This window comes from Gavia stellata, chromosome 31, assembly GCF_030936135.1.
Source record: "Gavia stellata isolate bGavSte3 chromosome 31, bGavSte3.hap2, whole genome shotgun sequence".
NCBI classification, from domain to species: domain Eukaryota; kingdom Metazoa; phylum Chordata; class Aves; order Gaviiformes; family Gaviidae; genus Gavia; species Gavia stellata.
Genome location: NC_082624.1, coordinates 1,310,472 through 1,327,362, shown reverse-complemented (window position 1 = coordinate 1,327,362; position 16,891 = coordinate 1,310,472). Strand labels below are relative to the sequence as shown.

The following is a 16,891-nucleotide window of genomic DNA, read 5'->3' as shown; positions in this document are numbered from 1 at the left end:
GCCGTGGCTGCCTCAGGGTGTGAGGCAGGGACCGGCTGAGACTGGAAAAACTCATCTCACACCTGGCCGGCAAGCAGGCATCGCCATCCATCTCTGCGTGTTCCCCGTTTTCCCTTCTCCTTCCCAGCCCATTGCTCGCGGTGCTGCCCCAGGGCTTGGGATACTTTTGCCAAGGGCGATCCTGCCCCGTGGGGACCCCTCTGCAGACGTGGATCCTCCCACAAGGGCTTTTCCACCCACCAAGCGATGCCCAAATCCCAGATCCCTCCTTCCAAGGCGGCTGCGGTGGGGACAAGCACCCTCCAGCCCGAGTATAGGGGGTTCCCAGCCACCTGGCCCTCTCCCCAAAAACTCGGGGGACCTTTACCACCCTTTCTGGGAACGGCCTTGACCGTGGGGACCCCACGGCGGTGACTCAGGGATGCCGGGGGTTGTGAAACAGGCCTGGGATGGTTTGGGAGACGCCTCCACGCAGCCCCGCCAAGCCCAGCCGCCCCGGGGAGCCCGTCGGGGGAACAAGCCACGGCAGCGTCTGGGCTTTGCACGGCGGCCGACCCGTCAGGCAGGTTTCCCGGAGCAGCGAGCTGAGCCGGAGAGAGCCATCCAGGGCCGGGCATGCCTCTCTGCCCGCTTGCAGGCTGACAGAGCCCCCCCGGCTCTCTCCTCGCCGCCGAAGCCATGCGGGTGGCCGGGTTGCTGCTGGCTTGGGCGCTGCTGCGTCCCGCTGGCACCCAGCAATGCCACATCGCCGGGCCTGGCGGCGTCCTCCGCTTCACCGACAGGCATGCCGAGATTCGTGTGCCGGCGCTGCACCGGGTACCCAGCTCGCTCGATCCCCTCTATGGCCTCATCCGGCGCTGCCTGGACCTCATCCAGCAAAACCCCCTGCCCACAGGTGAGCCCTGAGCCGGGGAGCCGGGACCCCACTGCCACAGGTGCCGGGACCACGGGGGTTTTGCTGGCTGCAACCCCTGTATCCGGAGTGGCTCCGTGGGGTCTGAGCCGCTTCACGGAGGGGGATGCTGCCTCCATCCTGGCCCTGCTGCCCGGGGAGGGTTGGAGGTGTATCGGGTGGGACCTCTTTTACCAGTGCCGTGGTTTCTTTTGCAGAGCTGCTCAGGGCGGCACTGAACGACCCCGGCTCGGTGCGGACGTCGCAGGTGAGCCGGGACGTGGGGTGGGGGATCGCACATGGATGGCGCCCACCTGGGACGGGGCACCTGGGCACACGTAGCACCCCAAAAGCTGGGTGCCTCAGTGCTGACTGGGTTCTCCCGTCATGTAGGTGGTGCAGTATGAGCTGGGCTACATCGTCTGCGCCGCAGTGGCTTTGCTCTTCACCGTAGCCGTGCCGGTAGCTGGGATGTGCTTCTGCTACTGCCGGAGCCGCCGGCGGTGCGGGGGCCGCCTGCGTGCCCACCGACGCTCGCTGGGCTGTCGCCGCCACTGCCTGCTCGCCTGCCTGTCCCTCACCTCCCTCGTCATCCTGTGAGTACCCCTCACCCCAGGGTGGGGGGAACCATATCCCATTGGGACAGGGCTGGGAGGCTCTACCGGGCAGCCCCGTCACCCCCTGCTTGTCCCCGGCAGGACGAGCGTCATCTGCGCCTTTGTCACCAGCCAGCGGGTGAAGGGGCAGATGGAGCCGGGGCTGGGGGCCGTGCCGGCCACCCTGCGCACCCTGCGGCAGCACATCGCCAACGTCCCCCAGGTGGGTCCCCGAGCGGCCTCCCCCGGCATGGGGTGCAGCCCAGGGATGGCCGCGTTTTCCTCACAGAGTAGTTTGGGAGGCGAGAGGAGGTGGCGCAGCGGCATTAAAAATGTATTTTGAATGGCAACGTGGGGCTTTCTCCCCTCCTGGCGGCTGCTACCCCCGGCCGACCAGCTCCTCTCTCCTGGTAGGGGGTGCAGATGGTGGTAGACCAGTTTGAGGTGCCCCGACAGCAGATAATCTCCGACCTGGGTGGTAAGCACTGCGCCGGGCACCGCCAGGCCCCATCCTGAGCTTCCCACTGGGATGAGATGCTGATGGGGTGCCTGATGCCTTGCAGGGCTCAGCCGGAGCGTGGGGCTCTCCATCCACGTGCAGCTGAAGGCGATGACCTACGCGGCACTGGCGGACCTGCAGGACAGGGCTGGAGGTACGGCCGAGCGCAGCTCTCCCCGGGGCTGGTGCCGAAGCCTCACCAGAGAGCCGGAGCGGCCGAGCGGAGCAGCGTGAACTAGCCCTGGGCTTTCTCTTTAAGACCTACAGACCTCGCTGCACCATTTACAGATTCTCGACAAGACGGTGCGGGCGCTGGCATCGGCACGGGCCGAGCTGGAGCCAGCGCTGCGGGAACGGCGTCAGCACGTGGTCGCGCTGCTGGATGACCCGCGCTGCACCTCCTGCGCCAGCGTCCTGGGCAGGGCACAGAGCCTGGAGCTGGGTGCTGACTATGGCAAGGTGGGATGGGGTGCTGGTCCCCCACCATCACCACCACTACCCCTCTGGCAGCCCCAAGGCTCACAGGTTGCTTCTTCCACCCCAAGGTGCCATCGGTGGAGAAGGTTTTGAAGGCACTGGCCGGCCTGCCCCGAAGCGACTTTGCGGAGATGATTCGCCAGGTTGGGAGGGTCGGGGTGCAGCGGGGGGGTCTGGCACCCACGTGCAGCCTCAGCGGAGATGCTCAGCACCCCCTCTTTCCACGCAGGGCAACGGCACCTTCAACTCCATCCCAGAGCTGGCCGTGGAGAGGATGGCGCAGGTCATCCAGGGTGAGTGGGTTGGCCAGACCGAGTGTGGACACCCTTCATGGGGCAAATCCCAATTTGGGGACACAGGGTGGGATGCGAGGACCATCCGCCCCTCCAGCATGACCTTGGCCCCGCAGATCTGCGTGACGAGATGGCCCGCACGACAGAGAAGGTGCAGTCCATTGCCAACAGCTTCCCCCTCCCCGACTACACCCGGCCCGTCAGCGAAGCCCTGGTGAAGGCGGAGGACAGGAGCCAGCCGTACCTCCAGGAGGTGGAGCGCTTCGAGCAGTACAGGTGACACCGGGGAGCATTAAGGGGTGCCGGGTGTGCGGCAGAGATGGGTGCTGAGCCCCCCTCCAAGCCCCAGCTGGTGCATCAGCCCCATATCTCAAGGCCGTGCCTTGCTGCTCTTTCCTCCAGGTGGATCGCGGGCACAGTGCTGTGCTCCATCATCCTCCTCATCCTCGCCTGCAACGTGACAGGGATGGCCCTGGGGGCGTATGGGCTCTCCAAGCGGGAGGACCCGAGCGACTACGAGTGCAGAGGAGAAGCTGGTGCCAAGTTTCTCCTGGTGTAAGCATCTCTCTGGGTGCTGGGAGGGCTGTTGCCATCTCCCCCCCCCCCCCCCCATAAAATAGAGGGGCAAAGCCAAGGGAGGGACTGGGAGTTGGCCGAGCGGAAAAGCTTTTGAAGCCGCCGCCTGCGCCGGTGGGGTTGGGAGAAGCCGCTCCTTCCTGGGAGCTGACAGCTCCCGCACCCCGGCCCCGCTGCCCGGCACACCCCGCTCCCGCGGGCCTTCCCAGGCAGGCCGGCGTGCCCGGGCGCAGGAGGGAGCCGCGGGGCTGCAGCCGGCCGGGCAGGTCCCCACAAGCATTTCTGCCCGCTCGGGTCTGCAAAGCTGTCGCCGGCGCCTCCTCTCCCTCTTTCAGTGGCGTGGGCCTGGCTTTCCTGTTCTCCTGGCTCCTCATCCTCCTGGTTTTCGCCACCTTCCTGGTTGGGGGCAACATCCAGACGCTGGTTTGCAGGAATTGGGTCAACCAGGAGATTTATAAGGTGGGTGGCCATGCATCCACCCATCACCCCATAAGTCTCTGCTTGCATGCACCAAAACGCCTCCAAACACTCTGCATCCTCCCCTTAAAGCCATCCGGAAAAGCTCCATCCTAAACCAGAAGATTAAGTTTAGGATTAGGTCCTTGGATTTGCATCAGCAGTGGGGAATTACCCTTGTGCTGTTAATTTGCTCGAGGTGACGATGCTCCAACCTGCAGGACCCCTGTCCTCTGGTCATTTGGGGATCCCTGGGGTGCTCAGGGCCGGTGGCACACTGCGACAGGGCTGGGAACAGGGTTGGGAATGGGATCAGGGCTTGTCCCGTGGCCATGCAGATGCAGGCAGGTCCCTGCATGGGGCTGTCCACTGCTTTCCCTCCAAACACCGTCTGATGAGGCTCTGCAATGGGGATCGTACAAATAAAGGCAAGATTAGCTCTGGCTGGGATGGGGTACCCCAGGATCCACCCATGAGGGCAGAGCACCCCCAAAATTGTTGCTGGGAATGCCTGTGCATGACCCTGATCTTTTTTTCTCCTGTTTGGCCCAGTTCATCGACACCCCCGGGAACCTGCCTCCATCCATGAACCTCACCCACCAGCTCAATCTCAGGAGGGACTCCAACCTCAGCGCTGCATACCGGTGGGTGCCGCAGGAGCCCACCTCTGCCCCTATACATTGGAGGGCTAATTTGGGGTTGCACCGCCAACATCCCTTTGCCTTTCAGGGAGTGCAAGAATGGCGCGGGGCTGTGGGAGGTGCTGCAGCTTGACAGGTCCTACGACCTGGATGAGCATCTAAAAACCCCCAAGGTGAGGGCTGGCTGCAGCCAGAGCTTCTGGTAATGGTGTGAGGATGCATGAGCTTTACTGGGGTTACTGGGATGGAGGTGCCTGGCCCCAAACCCGCGGCATCCCTCGCATCTCGCCCCTGCAGTACACAGCTGATTTCCAAAAACGCCTGGGTGACTTCACAGCGCGTCTGGGTGACGTGCGGCTCCTCCGCAGCGAGGGCAGGCAGGACCTGGAGACCTTTGCCCGCAGCGGCGTGGACGAGGTGGACTACGGGCGCTTCCAGGAGGAGGTGAGGGGATTCTGGCGCGGAGCTGGTCCCTGCTGCAGCAGGCAGCATGCGGCCCAGCCATGCTGGAGCCGGCTTCCAGGGTTGGATTGCAGGCAGCTGCCAACTCCATCTTTCCCCAGATGAAAAACCCCGTGGTGCAGACCAGCCTCCCTGGCTTGGCAAGGAGCCTCGAGGGGCTGCAGAAAATGCAGGTGAGCGGCGGGGCGGGCGGCAGGGGCTGCCTGCATACCCCCGGGGATGGGCTCACCCTGCTGTCCCCCCACAGAGGAACGGCACAGTGGCGGGGCGGCTGGCCGCCGAGGCCCGGGCCCTGTGGCAGATGCAAAACTCCACGGTGCAATCGCAGGAGGCTTTGGTGGTGAGTCCATGCCGGGCTGGTGGCTCGTGGTGCTGCCAGCGTTAGCCTAGTGGTGTCCCCGTGAAAGGGGCAACGGGGCTTTTGCATCCTTCTCACCTCCCTGTCCCACAGGCAAAGCTGGGGGAAAGCGTCCAGTTCCTCTCCCGCTTGGCACCACACCTCCAGGTACTTGCACGTTTTCTTTCAGCTCCAAAAAATACATGGTGCCCTATGGGTCCCGCCTGCCAAGGCCCCAAAAAGCCAGGGACAGGGTGACAGAGAGCAAAGATGCCATCTGAGGAGAATCGGTCTCCTTTAGTGATTAGATTTGCCGCTGCAAATCAGAAATCCCCCTGCAGCACTCAGGGCATTTCAGCATCCCCAGCAGAGCTGTCCCAGGGCATTTAATTTCGCCCGCTCCATGCAAGGGGGTTTCTCTGCTTGGGCACATCCCTTTTCCTGCCCCCTGGCAACAAGACCCAATGCGAAGCTCAGCACGTGCAAGGTGCTGCACGCCCTGCTCCCAGTGCCCCCGGGACACCCATCCTGCTGATCGGTTCTCTAAGGATGCTCTGCCCTTCCTGTGCTTCCCCAGGAACGGGTGAAGACAACACTGGCCACCACATCCTCGGTGGAAGCGCGGCTGCCTGTGCAAGCCCAGCAGATCCTCCGGCAGGTAAGCTGGGGCTGGGTTAGCCCTCAGGGGGTACAAATTTCCCACGGCCAGGACAAAAGAGAACCGGACACTGCAAGAGGGGAAGGGGCACCTGAAGCCTCCAGCCCTCTTTTCCAAGCCTGACATTAGCCCAGAGCTGGTAGGAGCGGGCTGGATTCAGGCTGGGAAGTACAGCGCTTGCCCTCCATGCTGCCTTCCCTCTGCCCAGGAGATTGGTTGCTTCACGAGGAAGGAGCTGCGGTACTTCGCGCAGTACCTGAACTGGGTTGGGCAGACGGTAGGTGCTCACCTTTGCCGCAAAGGGATTCTTTGGGGTCAGGAGCCCCCATGGATGCTGCATGCAAGCCCCGAGCCGAGGCAGCAAAATGCATCCCCCTGAGACAGGAGTGGATTTATGCCTTGTGTCCACTTCTTGTTCCAGCTGAGGGAGGATGTGGCTTCGTGCCAGCCACTCGCCACAGCCCTGGACAACGGGCGGGTGATCCTGTGTGACCGCATCGCCGACCCCTGGGTAAGGATCCTGTCCCAGTCCGTCCACGGGGGTCCGGCGGGTACCGGCCCTGGTGCAGCATCCCACCACCAACCAGCACAAATTGGGGGCTGCTGGGGCTGACACCCCCACACCACCAGGACCAGCCAACACAAGGCTTCCCCAAATCCCTCCAGAGCCTGGGGGCTGCCTCTCCCCACGCAGCTCAGCGGGGACCCCCGTGCTCTCTCCTTGCAGAACGCTTTCTGGTTCAGCCTGGGATGCTGCACCTTCTTCCTCATCCCCAACATCATCTTCGCCGTCAGGCTCACCAAACACTTCCGCCCCATCCGCAACCGGCTCATGTAAGCTGTGGGCAAGGAGTGGGCAGGTGGGCTGCCTGGGGTGGGAGGACTCAGGGAGGGGAGATGCGAGCTCCTCCTCCACCCCCCCGATGTTTTCTCCTTCTCCTTCTGCAGCTCTACAGGGTCAGAGGAGACCTGTCCCTTCCACATCCCCCGTGTCACGGCACTCAAGCTCTAGGATGGGAGTCTGCCCAGCACGGTGGCGTGTCCTACGCCCCAGGAGCTCCCATCAAACTTGTGCCCAAGCACTGCAGGGCTTCGGGTCCCTCCGATGTCTCGCAGGGCTCCGGGTCCCTCTGACATCTCTTCCTCGGTGTCCTTTGGGGTCTGAGCATCCTTCGTGGGCACGGGGCACTCATCTCCATGTGCCATGGGGCTCCGTATCTCTCCGATGTCTCTTCCTCGGCCACCTTCAGGGTCCGAGCACCCGTCAGGGACGCTCCCAGCGCCCCGCTGATCCAGGGCGCAGGGGAAGGCTCCCCGCAGCTCTTGCTAACCACTGGCATACCCCTCGCAGACCCCTCAGGGAAGGACGCCCGCCTGCTGCCCCACGACGCTTCCCCACACCCGGGACCCCCGGGCAGGGGCACATTAAAGTCCTCCCCAGCCAAACCCGCCACCGCCTGCTTTGTTTCGCCGCCACCACCTCCCCCGTTTTCCACAGGGAACCCGTTCGGGCCCGGGCGGTGCGTGGCAGCCCCGAGAGGGAGCAGGCCCGGCCCGCCGCACCCGCTCCCGCAGGAGGCCTCGAGGGCACCGGGCTCGGAGCGAGAGCCGGGGCCGGGGCCCGGGACCTGTCCCGTGGGCCGTGCCAGGCCTGGCCGAGCCTTCCCGCGGCGGGGGCAAGGCCGCGGCCGAGGGGGCTCCGGGGCCAGGGCCGCAGTGGGCGCGGGGAGACTGAGGAGGCCCCGGGGGAGGCCCCGGGGTGGCGGCTGAGGGGCCGGCGGGGTCGGGTGGGCTCCAGGCCCGCGGGGGCTGAGGGGAGGCGGCGGCTGGAGGGACTGTGGGGCCGGGGGGAGCGCCGAGGCCGGGCCCTGAGGAGGCGGCGGGGCCAGGGCCCAGCTAGCGGGTCTGGGCCCACAGGACCCCCATCTCCAGTCCCCCCAGAGACCCAGCACACATAACCTCCCACCACAGGGCTGGGGGCCCTCCTGGTGCTGTTAATTAGAGCTTAATTAGAGGTGGGGTCTCAGGGGCAAAGCTGCAGGTTAAGGGGGGATATACTGCAGGTAGTTTCTGGCTTCCCCCCCCCCCAAGAAGCCCAGGCAGGGCTTTTGACTCCCAGTTCATAGCATCGATGGCTTTACGGCGTGAAATGCCTGCTTTTCATTCATATCCTTCATCCCCTGATTTCAAAGGGCTTTGTCCAACCTGCAAATTATTTACAGAGCCCGTAAAGGAGTTAGCAGATCAGCCCCTTCCAAGCGAACCAGGATTTCCCAGTATTTCCCTCACCAAAATAGTCTCCGCTCGCTAACCAACAGAGAAATACCCTATTTTTATGTATTATTAAAAGGCTATTGCTACCCACAGCCAGCAATAATGCGTAAAATACCTGTTTCATGCATTATTTAGGTTATTGCTGCCTAGAGCCAGCTGGTTTTATGCAGTATTTGCCTGAAGAGGTCAGCATTGCAAAGGCTTTTTTGCAAAAGGGATTTGGGGAGCTGAAGCCCAAGGGAGGCTTTCTGCAGGAACCCCCATGCCCAGGGATGTCCTCGGCCCATCTGGAAACTATCCAGCGGTGCCAACTGCAAAAATCAGCTTTAAAAATGGAGTATTTTGTGGTCAGAGGAAGGTTGGTGGTGGGGAGGGGCAGGGGTGTGGAGAAGTGGTGTTGATGCCTGGGGTTCAATTAGAAAATATGTCCACGACTCTTCTGCTCCCAGCTGGGTATATTTTGAAGGCTTACAATCATAAAATTCTGAGATAATTAAAAGGGAAAGGTCTGCCTCCTTTTTATAAGCCCCTCTCAGCACTAGTACTATGTTTTAAATAAAATAATACCCACTATGTGGTGCAGAAGAGCAAAGGGATTACCTACTTTAAACGGTAAGTAACATAAACGCAGTAATATTTGTTTAGCTGATCCATTGATTAAAAAATGATACAGGTTTGCAAACAAACGAGCCGAATTCAGCTGGCTCTTCTTCCTAAAGTTATTTCTGGTAGCTGGGTCACAATAAATAACAGATAAGCACACGGCTAAGCAATGAATAACAGAGGAATTCACCCCAAAATAGATGCGTATTATAAATATGTGTGGTCACCACTGCCATATCTCTGTTCCCTGCCTGGGAGGTAGATGGGTTAAAAATGTGAGCAGTTGCATCTCTGAGTTAATAGTAAATCACCAACGAATAATCCAGAAAATTGTCCTAAACCAACTGGAGGGCACTTTATTTTTTAGAAAAAAAAAAAAAGAGGACATAGCTGGATAATGATTCCTCACCCAAAGCACGGTCATGGTTTAGGATTAACCTCCAGTCCCTCCCCAAAGGGTACCCCTCACATAGGCCTACACACCTTCCCTCTGCCTGATTATTCGTATTGATAAATTAAAGACTGAAATTAGCTCATTTCCAGCTCCTGAATGTGGGGGTTTTTTTACGAAAAGTGGGTATCTCCTCCACCAGAGGTTTTTTTTGCTATCTCAGTTTGTCTGAGATCCGTGTTCTGTGCACTTAGAAGGACTTCACTAAACTGGTGTTGATAAAACCACTTCCCTTCTCAAATCCTCCTCTCTTGAAATTCAACTCCTGCGACACCTCACCCAGCACACCTTCCTCATGCTCTACATACTGACCCCGAGAAGTGTCTATAATTAATATATATAAGATCAATAATTCAAAGGGCTGGAGGGCAGCAGCATTGTTGGCTTTCCCTCGCTGGGTTGGGTCTGCGGCAGAGAGCCGGGAGCTCTGCTCAGCCCAGGTGCGGTTCCCCACCAACACCTATTTCACGACATAAATCTCTCTTCTCTATTCCCGGAACTAAGGAGAAATACAGGAAAAGTGCTTGCAGCCAATTCTGCCAGAATCAGCCTATTTCTAGAATTAAAGTAGTATCCAGGTTTACTATTGTTATTTCATTTCCCTTTTTTTTTCCTTCCCCATTTTTCAAGGAACGTCAAGCTCCTTTTCTTTCCAGAAAAAGGATCCGCGACCTCTTCCGTCTGTTTTTCTCATCATCCCCTGAAAAGAGCTCAGAAAGCTTAGATACAAAACAGCTGCCCTGAAGAGTTGGTCAAAACTTCAATCCCATCCCAGTTCCCACAATGTTCATTTTATTTGTGCAGGAGAGCTCCAGCGATTAGTGAGGGAGCAATAAGACCAATTCTTAGCATTATTTCATTTAATCTCAGCCGAGGAGTTGATGTAATTATATCAAAATTTCCTTTTTTTTGAGCAACGGATGACCTAACAAATCCTTAGCAGAATAACCCAAGCTCCCAAATAGGCTAGGCTTTGTGAGAAATCAAGTCCCAGAGGCTTTGCTCCTTTATTTTTAACATGACAAACTCCGTGGATCATTGATACCACAAAAATATTTTGGACGGCACAGATGTTTCAGCCCAGAATATGGACAAGAAAACACCCTGGGAAAAATAAACTCTGTTGTATTATTAGTGCTAATTATTATTTGCTATTTAACAGCTGCGGATGGGGCTTTGCTTACAGGAAGCCTCCTTGCACTGAGCCTGGTGTGAATGCTTTGCTCGGTCCCCCCCTCCTCAGGATAAACAGCCAGTCCTGACCTGCTGTTGTAAATGCAAAACTAATTTCCTCCGGTTTCAGTACTTTGATCATTATTCCCTCCCCAGAGTCCCTCTGGGCTTGCTGAGAAATGCGCTGAAAAACAAGCCAGGGGCCAAGGTCACTGGAGCTGCTGGGAAAAGAGCACGTTAGAGTTGCGTAGTTCAAGCAGACGCAGCTTTATGGATAATTGTAGAGAGAACAAAAATCTCTTTGCCCATCACTGGAGCAAAACGTCGTTGCCCAAGCTGGGGTTTGTCCTCTGGCGCTGCTCCCGCACGTGGGCTCATAGCGAGGTTTATGTTCATCATTTATAAATGATTTTCCTCCGTCCTCTCAAAGCATTCCTAGATAAAAGGCTTTGCAGCCTGTGCTTGACACCTCTGGTTTTTTGCTCTTGGTGGCACGGATATCGCGGCAACCCCAAGCCCTGAAAAGCCCGTGGGCCTCTTCCCTTTTAAGTCAAGCCCTCTGCACAGATTTAACATGACTTTTATTGTCCCGGCTTTCTCCACACAGGCTGCAAGCCACGGCGTTTGCACTGCGTTGGGAGTTGCTTTGGAAAAGTTAAGGAGATAAAATTAAGGAGAAATCCTTTAGGGGAGTTGTCGGCTCTGGCCATCTCTGCTCAGTCCCTAAAGCTAGCACATCTCAGCTCCAGACTATATTAACTAGATGTTCCTGTTTTGCATAACCTTTGCTGTTGTTTACAAAGAATATTGCTAGCTGGGGGAAAAAAACGCATTTTAAAATGCTTCCTTCTTCAGACCCCAGTCAAAGTTCAACTTCCTTGTCTATCCACAGCTTTATTTCTCAGGGTAGCCATTCCCATAGCATAATCTTGGGTCAGAAGCAGGAATATCACCTGGGTTTTTCAATCGCATTGGCTAAGGGCGAGTAAAAAAACCTGAGCTTCATCTGAGTACATCATGCACTTGTCCAGTGCATCCACCGTAGAAATACCTTAGGGGAGATGCTACAAATCTCAGTTTTTCATAAAGAAAAACATTTGCAATCTCAGCTGCCTTCAAGCTCCGGCTAAAAACCAGCCGTCACCCCTGGAGATAAAGCTCTTGGATGATCCCAGGCATTACTTATTTACACCAGCCGAGAGAAAGCATGCAGCATTTAAGCTACCGACACCATTCCTACATTGCTTGCATCCCCTCCGCTCGGCGCCGAGGTAGCCATGGAGATGACTCCAGAGAGCATCGTGCCCATGACAACTCTGCATGAGCATCTTGAGCATCTTCAGAGCAGCCTTGTCTCTCCCTGGGCTTTTCCTCATGCCAGACGGCGATTACTGGCTTGTTCTTGCTCCCACGCAGGCGATGGTAAAGCTTTCCCCCATCAGCAGCTCCCCTTCCAAGAGAAAAGGGCAGAGAATTAAACATATGGAGCACATTTGGCATGTAATGCCTGAATATTTGCTATATAATATCTCTGGTGTATAATGTCAGCCTGATCCTCAGCATAAGCTTCATAAAGAGTCTTTAATTTGTTACTTTAGGGGAAAGAAAAGCTTTGGACTATGTCATATGCGGTCTTGGGTCAACATCCCAGCTGGAAGATGCTCCAAAATGGTTGGAAAGGTTCATATCATGCGGAAAACTGTTTCAGTAGATAAAAAACCCTAACGGCTAAAAATCTGTCCTGATTTCCCCCATGGGCACACGTTTCCAAAGCCTAGTTCATCTTTGCTTATTCTCATTTACACCTGGAGAAAAAGGGGATGAAACCCCACAAAGCCAGCTGTGGCCCTGGGAACTCTTTAAAGGGAGGGAGAGGGGAAAATCATGGTGGAAACGTACTCACCGGCTCAGCTGAGAGGATTTGCACGATTATTTTGTGAGCGAGTTGGGTTTAATCATCTCATCCTCGCCGAGCATGTGAGTTAGAAACCAGGTCACGGGGTGCGAAAGCTCAATTCGTTCTTACATGAATAAACAAGGCGAAGACCTGGACCAAAATTTTGTATATAAAACATATAGCTAAGAGAAAAATGTAACAGTTCTTTTAAATATTTCTCCATCTCCAACCTGGTCCTTGGTTCAGTCTATTGCATGAATTTTTGTTTTAATTAAAAATCAAACAATTGCCTCTATTTCCTAGGGTTCGGCTTTCCCCATCTCACCCCCCAGCCCCTTTTCCCACTGGGAAAACTGATTTCTCCTGCCCCTTTCCCAGCGCAACCCAGCCAGGAATCTACAGGCAGCCCCAAGGACCACGGCGTTATCCCTCCACCCATCACACCTCCGAAAGAAGATGCTCCTGCCCACGGCTCCGCTTGGAGAAGACAACATTTAAATACATCAGCGGGATTTCGGCACGCTCTTACAAGCTCTCGGCACACAGCTGACGCATTCCGGGATGGGAGCAATTCCCTGAAGTGGGATCCGAGGCTGGCACAGATGATTGATGTAAAACCGATGAAAATGGGAGTGCCTTCGCCCATCCCGGGTGTGCCCCGGTTTATTTTTAAGAAGGTGACCTCAGCGCAGCCACGTTATGTCATGCAACGTGCTTACGCCGCTGCTCCGATCTCGGAAAGTCTTCCGAGGGGATTGCAAGTTAAAAATAAATAGGCGAGAGGCAAAGGAAAACCTTCCGGTGAGTCATATATTACAAGCCCTGCTGGGAGGAAAAAACCCCACAGATATTCAGCTTTTCCTGCGAAGGAGCCAGCTGGTGGGTACTGCACAGCTCGGGGAAGTTTATGGGAAACTGGATTGTAGCATCGCGGGGAAAGTATTTGTTCCTGCAGCTTTATGGAGGGGCATCGTGTTTTAAAAGAGCCCAAACACTGGGCTGTCCTTCTCTGTCCGAAAAACAGGAGATTTATTGATACGAAAGGACATAACGAGCCCTTTCTGCGAAGGATTACGGCTCTTCCCCTCGCTCATTCTCCCAGACACAGCAGCGAATTGTTCAGCCCGGCGGCACAAACCCGGCGTGTCCCGCAGTGGCTGCTCCCAAGGCACAGGGACAAGTTATTTTTAAACCAAATGCTGGGCTGAAACCAAATCGGACAGCAAACATCTTCCTCGAACAAGCGTGACTTCTCCCATTTCCCATAAATTAATCCAGCTGGCAGCAGGGGAGCCCAAATACTCAAACTGGATTCCCCCCCCCCGCTTCAAAGCGCTTTTATTATCAATGCTTAGTCCAAAATTAAAAAGTATTTCCGAAAAAGGCTTTTTTTTTTTTTTTTAATAATAAAAGCTGTTATTTTACCTTCTAGCGCACCTGGGTGATGCCGCCAACCCTGGGAGGGGTCGAAGGCACATTTTTGGGAGCTGTGTCCCGTGTAGGTTATCTTCTAAAGACGCGGCGCATCACTGGGAAGGCATCAGCCTGCGGGCAGGGAGGGTCCCATCCGTAAGGAGCTTACCTGTCCCTGCCTGGAATAGCAGCTAGCACATGAGCAGAGGTTATTACACTCCTAATCAGATTGTAGCAGCAGGATGAACATTTATAACCTTTTTAAGACAGTTGCCTAATAGTAAAGAGAAGGAGGGTGGGTGCATCCTCCACTATTTTATCCTTCAGTTGCTGCTCCCTGCAGAAGAGAAATTCATATTACATTTATTTGGCTAATCTGCTTCCTCAAGGATCTAGCTTTCTCTTTGAAACACAACAAGGAAAAGACTTGCCTTATTTGCTGCTTTCTTCCCCCAAACCACCTTTCACCAGTCCCTCACTGGAGCCTCCCACCAGCAGGCAGGTGCCGGCAGGATCCACTTGCCTGTGAGTCACATCTGCCCGTAGATCGTGTTGCAAAAAGACATCACCGGTGAGGAAAGCAGATCAACGCGGGATACAAACTCCTCCCCAGCATCATGGCTGCAATGAGTCTCATTTACTAGAGCAGTCATAAACTGATTTATTTTTTCCATGCCAGCTTTGCACTCCCTGGCTTTGCAGCAGAGCTGCGTTTGGCCAAAAAAACACCCCCAAAACCCTCCTGGAAGCAGTGCGAGATGTTGCATGGAAAGTTTGGGCTGCTTGCTTTTCCCCCTCAACAGTTCCTCTCCTGGCACATTGTTCGTGCCCTTACGTGCCTCCAGGATGAGGGACTCGCTGGGACTTCTCCTCCCCACCATGGCAGGTTGCGTAACTGATGATACTCTGGAAGTGCGTGTATTTAATGTCCCGCTCTGGCCAGTTTTCCCTCCTGGCCTGTTTCCATCCACAGCAAAAGGCAAAAATATTATATAGTCCTTTCGTCTTTTTCTTTTTTTTCTTTTTACAGGAAAACTTACGGTTGCCAAGAGCAAAGGAGAAACGCCATCCGTGAGCTGCACTTTCCTCTTGTGAAGCTTAATACAGAATAATGGTGCAGGAAAAGATTTCTATACAGCGCATGGAAAACCCCTTCTTCTACTAAAAATGGGCCAAAAATGACATTTCTTTTCTCTCGGAGGGGAGCTGCCCCTCCTGAGGTCTGCAGGGCTGTGAGCCTCGGCGTAGCTTTACTCCATGCGTGCAACGAAGCCCTCGCCATAGAAGAAAATGCAAAATACCCTAATAAGGCTTGAATTTTTTAATTACACACTGACGTGGGAAAATAACAGCCTGACCGAGTGGCATCTTTCCTTTTTGCTGGGAAGCAGCTGCTCCCAGGGCTTCCCTTCCCTGCGCTCCCGTTTATTCCCCAAATTGCATTTTCTCTGCTCTCATCCAGGCAGGAGCCGAATATTACCAAGACTTCTGGTTCCCAAGAAAAATCCAAAGTAGAGCATTTTAACTTAAAAGAGACTATTCTGTGGTGAAACCAGAAAATAAACCAAGCTCTGCAAAATGCAATTCATTAACCCTCCAAACACAGCACTTATTTCCACTTATTTTTGCCTTTGGAGGGTTTTAAAGAGGTTTCCGGAAGAGCTGAGCGTGATTTGGGGTGGGCTGAGCTTGAGCCCGGATTTTTTGCCATCTCCAGGGAGTGACGGCAGGATGGGGACAGGCTGAGGGACTTCATCCCTGCCTCCAAACTCCATCAAATTACCTCCAAACCCCATCAAATTACCCCCATACCACAGTAAATCTCCCACAAACTATTTTAATGCCTTTGCAAGCTGCGGCTCATTCTCCAAGCAAGTCCGGAGTTATGTGAATAGAAGTGTTTTGCATGAATTAAAGCAAAAAAAAAAAAAAAAATCAATGAGAAGCAATGAAGAAGGGTCAAATGAACCCGGGTCCTCTCCCAGCTCATCATTAAACGAAAGTCAGTGTTTTCCATTTGCTACGAGAAAACCCATCCCATTAATGCTTTCTAACCTGGCACCAACCCCCATCGCACTTAAGGTCCCATTATTTCCTCCGACCCCGTCGCTGCCTAAGCTGCGGCTGAAGAAGGGCCAAACCTCCAGCGGAGATCGATACAGCTCGTGGCTTGCTGTCGGGAGAAACTTTACCCTGAGATGCCAAAGAAACCGTGTGGCACACGGCTCCGTTAAATAGGTGCTGTGGATATACTGGTTTGGGTGGGTTTAGCACTGCTTACTTCCCCACTAAATTAAAGATTAATTAGAAGTCAATAGGCTGCTCCTGCTCGATTTGTAGCTGGGATCCAACAGAGCTTCTGTATTTCCCCAAACAAGACCAGATCTTCCTCTGAAATACATTATTATGGAAAAATCCTGACTGTTAGAAGCCACAGATGAATTCATCCCAACCATCCCATTCCCAGAGCTGTATTTCTTTCTTTTCCTGGCTTTGGATTTTAGATAGCCCACTGAAGAGTATTTAAACCAAAACCAGGGACTCAGGAGCCATCTGCGCATTCACACAAGGAATAAATATGCCTGTGTATTGTAGGAGAGACCTTCGACAGGCTCGCTGACCTTAATCCTGCTCTCGTTATTTAATTTTCTCCTTCAGAAACTAATACAGATGTCTCCCCGGCGCAGCCAAAGTGCCCAGCGCGTCCCATTTCCTTGCCAGACAGAAATTATTATATTTTTTTTAACATAATCTAGCCAGACAGATAAAGAAGCGTATGGAGTATCGGGGTGGAAATCCTCTTTACAGCCAGATGTGCTCCGCGGTCCAGGGGTGGGAGTGCCGCGGGGATGGCCATACATGGTCCGGCTATTTCGGGCAGCAAAACCTTGGTAGGGTTTTGGTTCTATTGCACAGCCGTGCCGAAATCAGTCTCAGTGCAATAAGTTTCAAGCTTCATTTGCATCTCCCAACCACCATACAAGCACCCTAGGCTGCTCTGGACTTGCCCGTTTATTATAGCCCATCCTAACCCTAAAGGATGGGAATAACTCCCCATCCTGGTCTTTAGGGCTCTATAGGCACACAAAGCCTTACCCTCCGAAAAAGGGTGCGGTAAAAGCCCCAGCTTGTCATGAGCATCCAATACAATTTTTAATTGTCTTCTGTGGCGTTTCCTCCCATTATATATCGG

At 54.8% G+C, this 16,891-nt stretch overlaps 1 protein-coding gene across 1 annotated transcript; it reads left to right on the top strand.

The window, feature by feature from the left end:
- The first annotated feature begins 678 nt into the window (after positions 1–678).
- On the top strand, positions 679–6,899 carry PROM2 (prominin 2). Its single transcript, XM_059831543.1, has 23 exons — positions 679–895; positions 1,111–1,160; positions 1,286–1,488; positions 1,591–1,711; positions 1,903–1,966; positions 2,052–2,141; positions 2,247–2,446; positions 2,533–2,607; positions 2,694–2,757; positions 2,874–3,033; positions 3,160–3,312; positions 3,669–3,792; positions 4,342–4,433; positions 4,519–4,603; positions 4,728–4,874; positions 4,994–5,065; positions 5,140–5,232; positions 5,344–5,397; positions 5,807–5,887; positions 6,096–6,164; positions 6,309–6,398; positions 6,615–6,721; positions 6,836–6,899. The coding sequence occupies exons 1-23, from the start codon at positions 679–681 to the stop codon at positions 6,897–6,899; spliced, it is 2,475 nt and encodes an 824-aa protein (XP_059687526.1).
- Positions 6,900–16,891: the final 9,992 nt, after the last annotated feature.

Bases quoted from the DNA above. Each gene is read 5' to 3' on its own strand.
- PROM2 (XM_059831543.1), top strand. From the start codon at position 679: ATGCGGGTGGCCGGGTTGCTGCTGGCTTGGGCGCTGCTGCGTCCCGCT. The intron at 3,034-3,159 runs GTGACACCGGGG...TCTTTCCTCCAG, and splicing joins GAGCGCTTCGAGCAGTACAG to GTGGATCGCGGGCACAGTGC. The intron at 6,722-6,835 runs GTAAGCTGTGGG...CTCCTTCTGCAG, and splicing joins CCCATCCGCAACCGGCTCAT to CTCTACAGGGTCAGAGGAGA.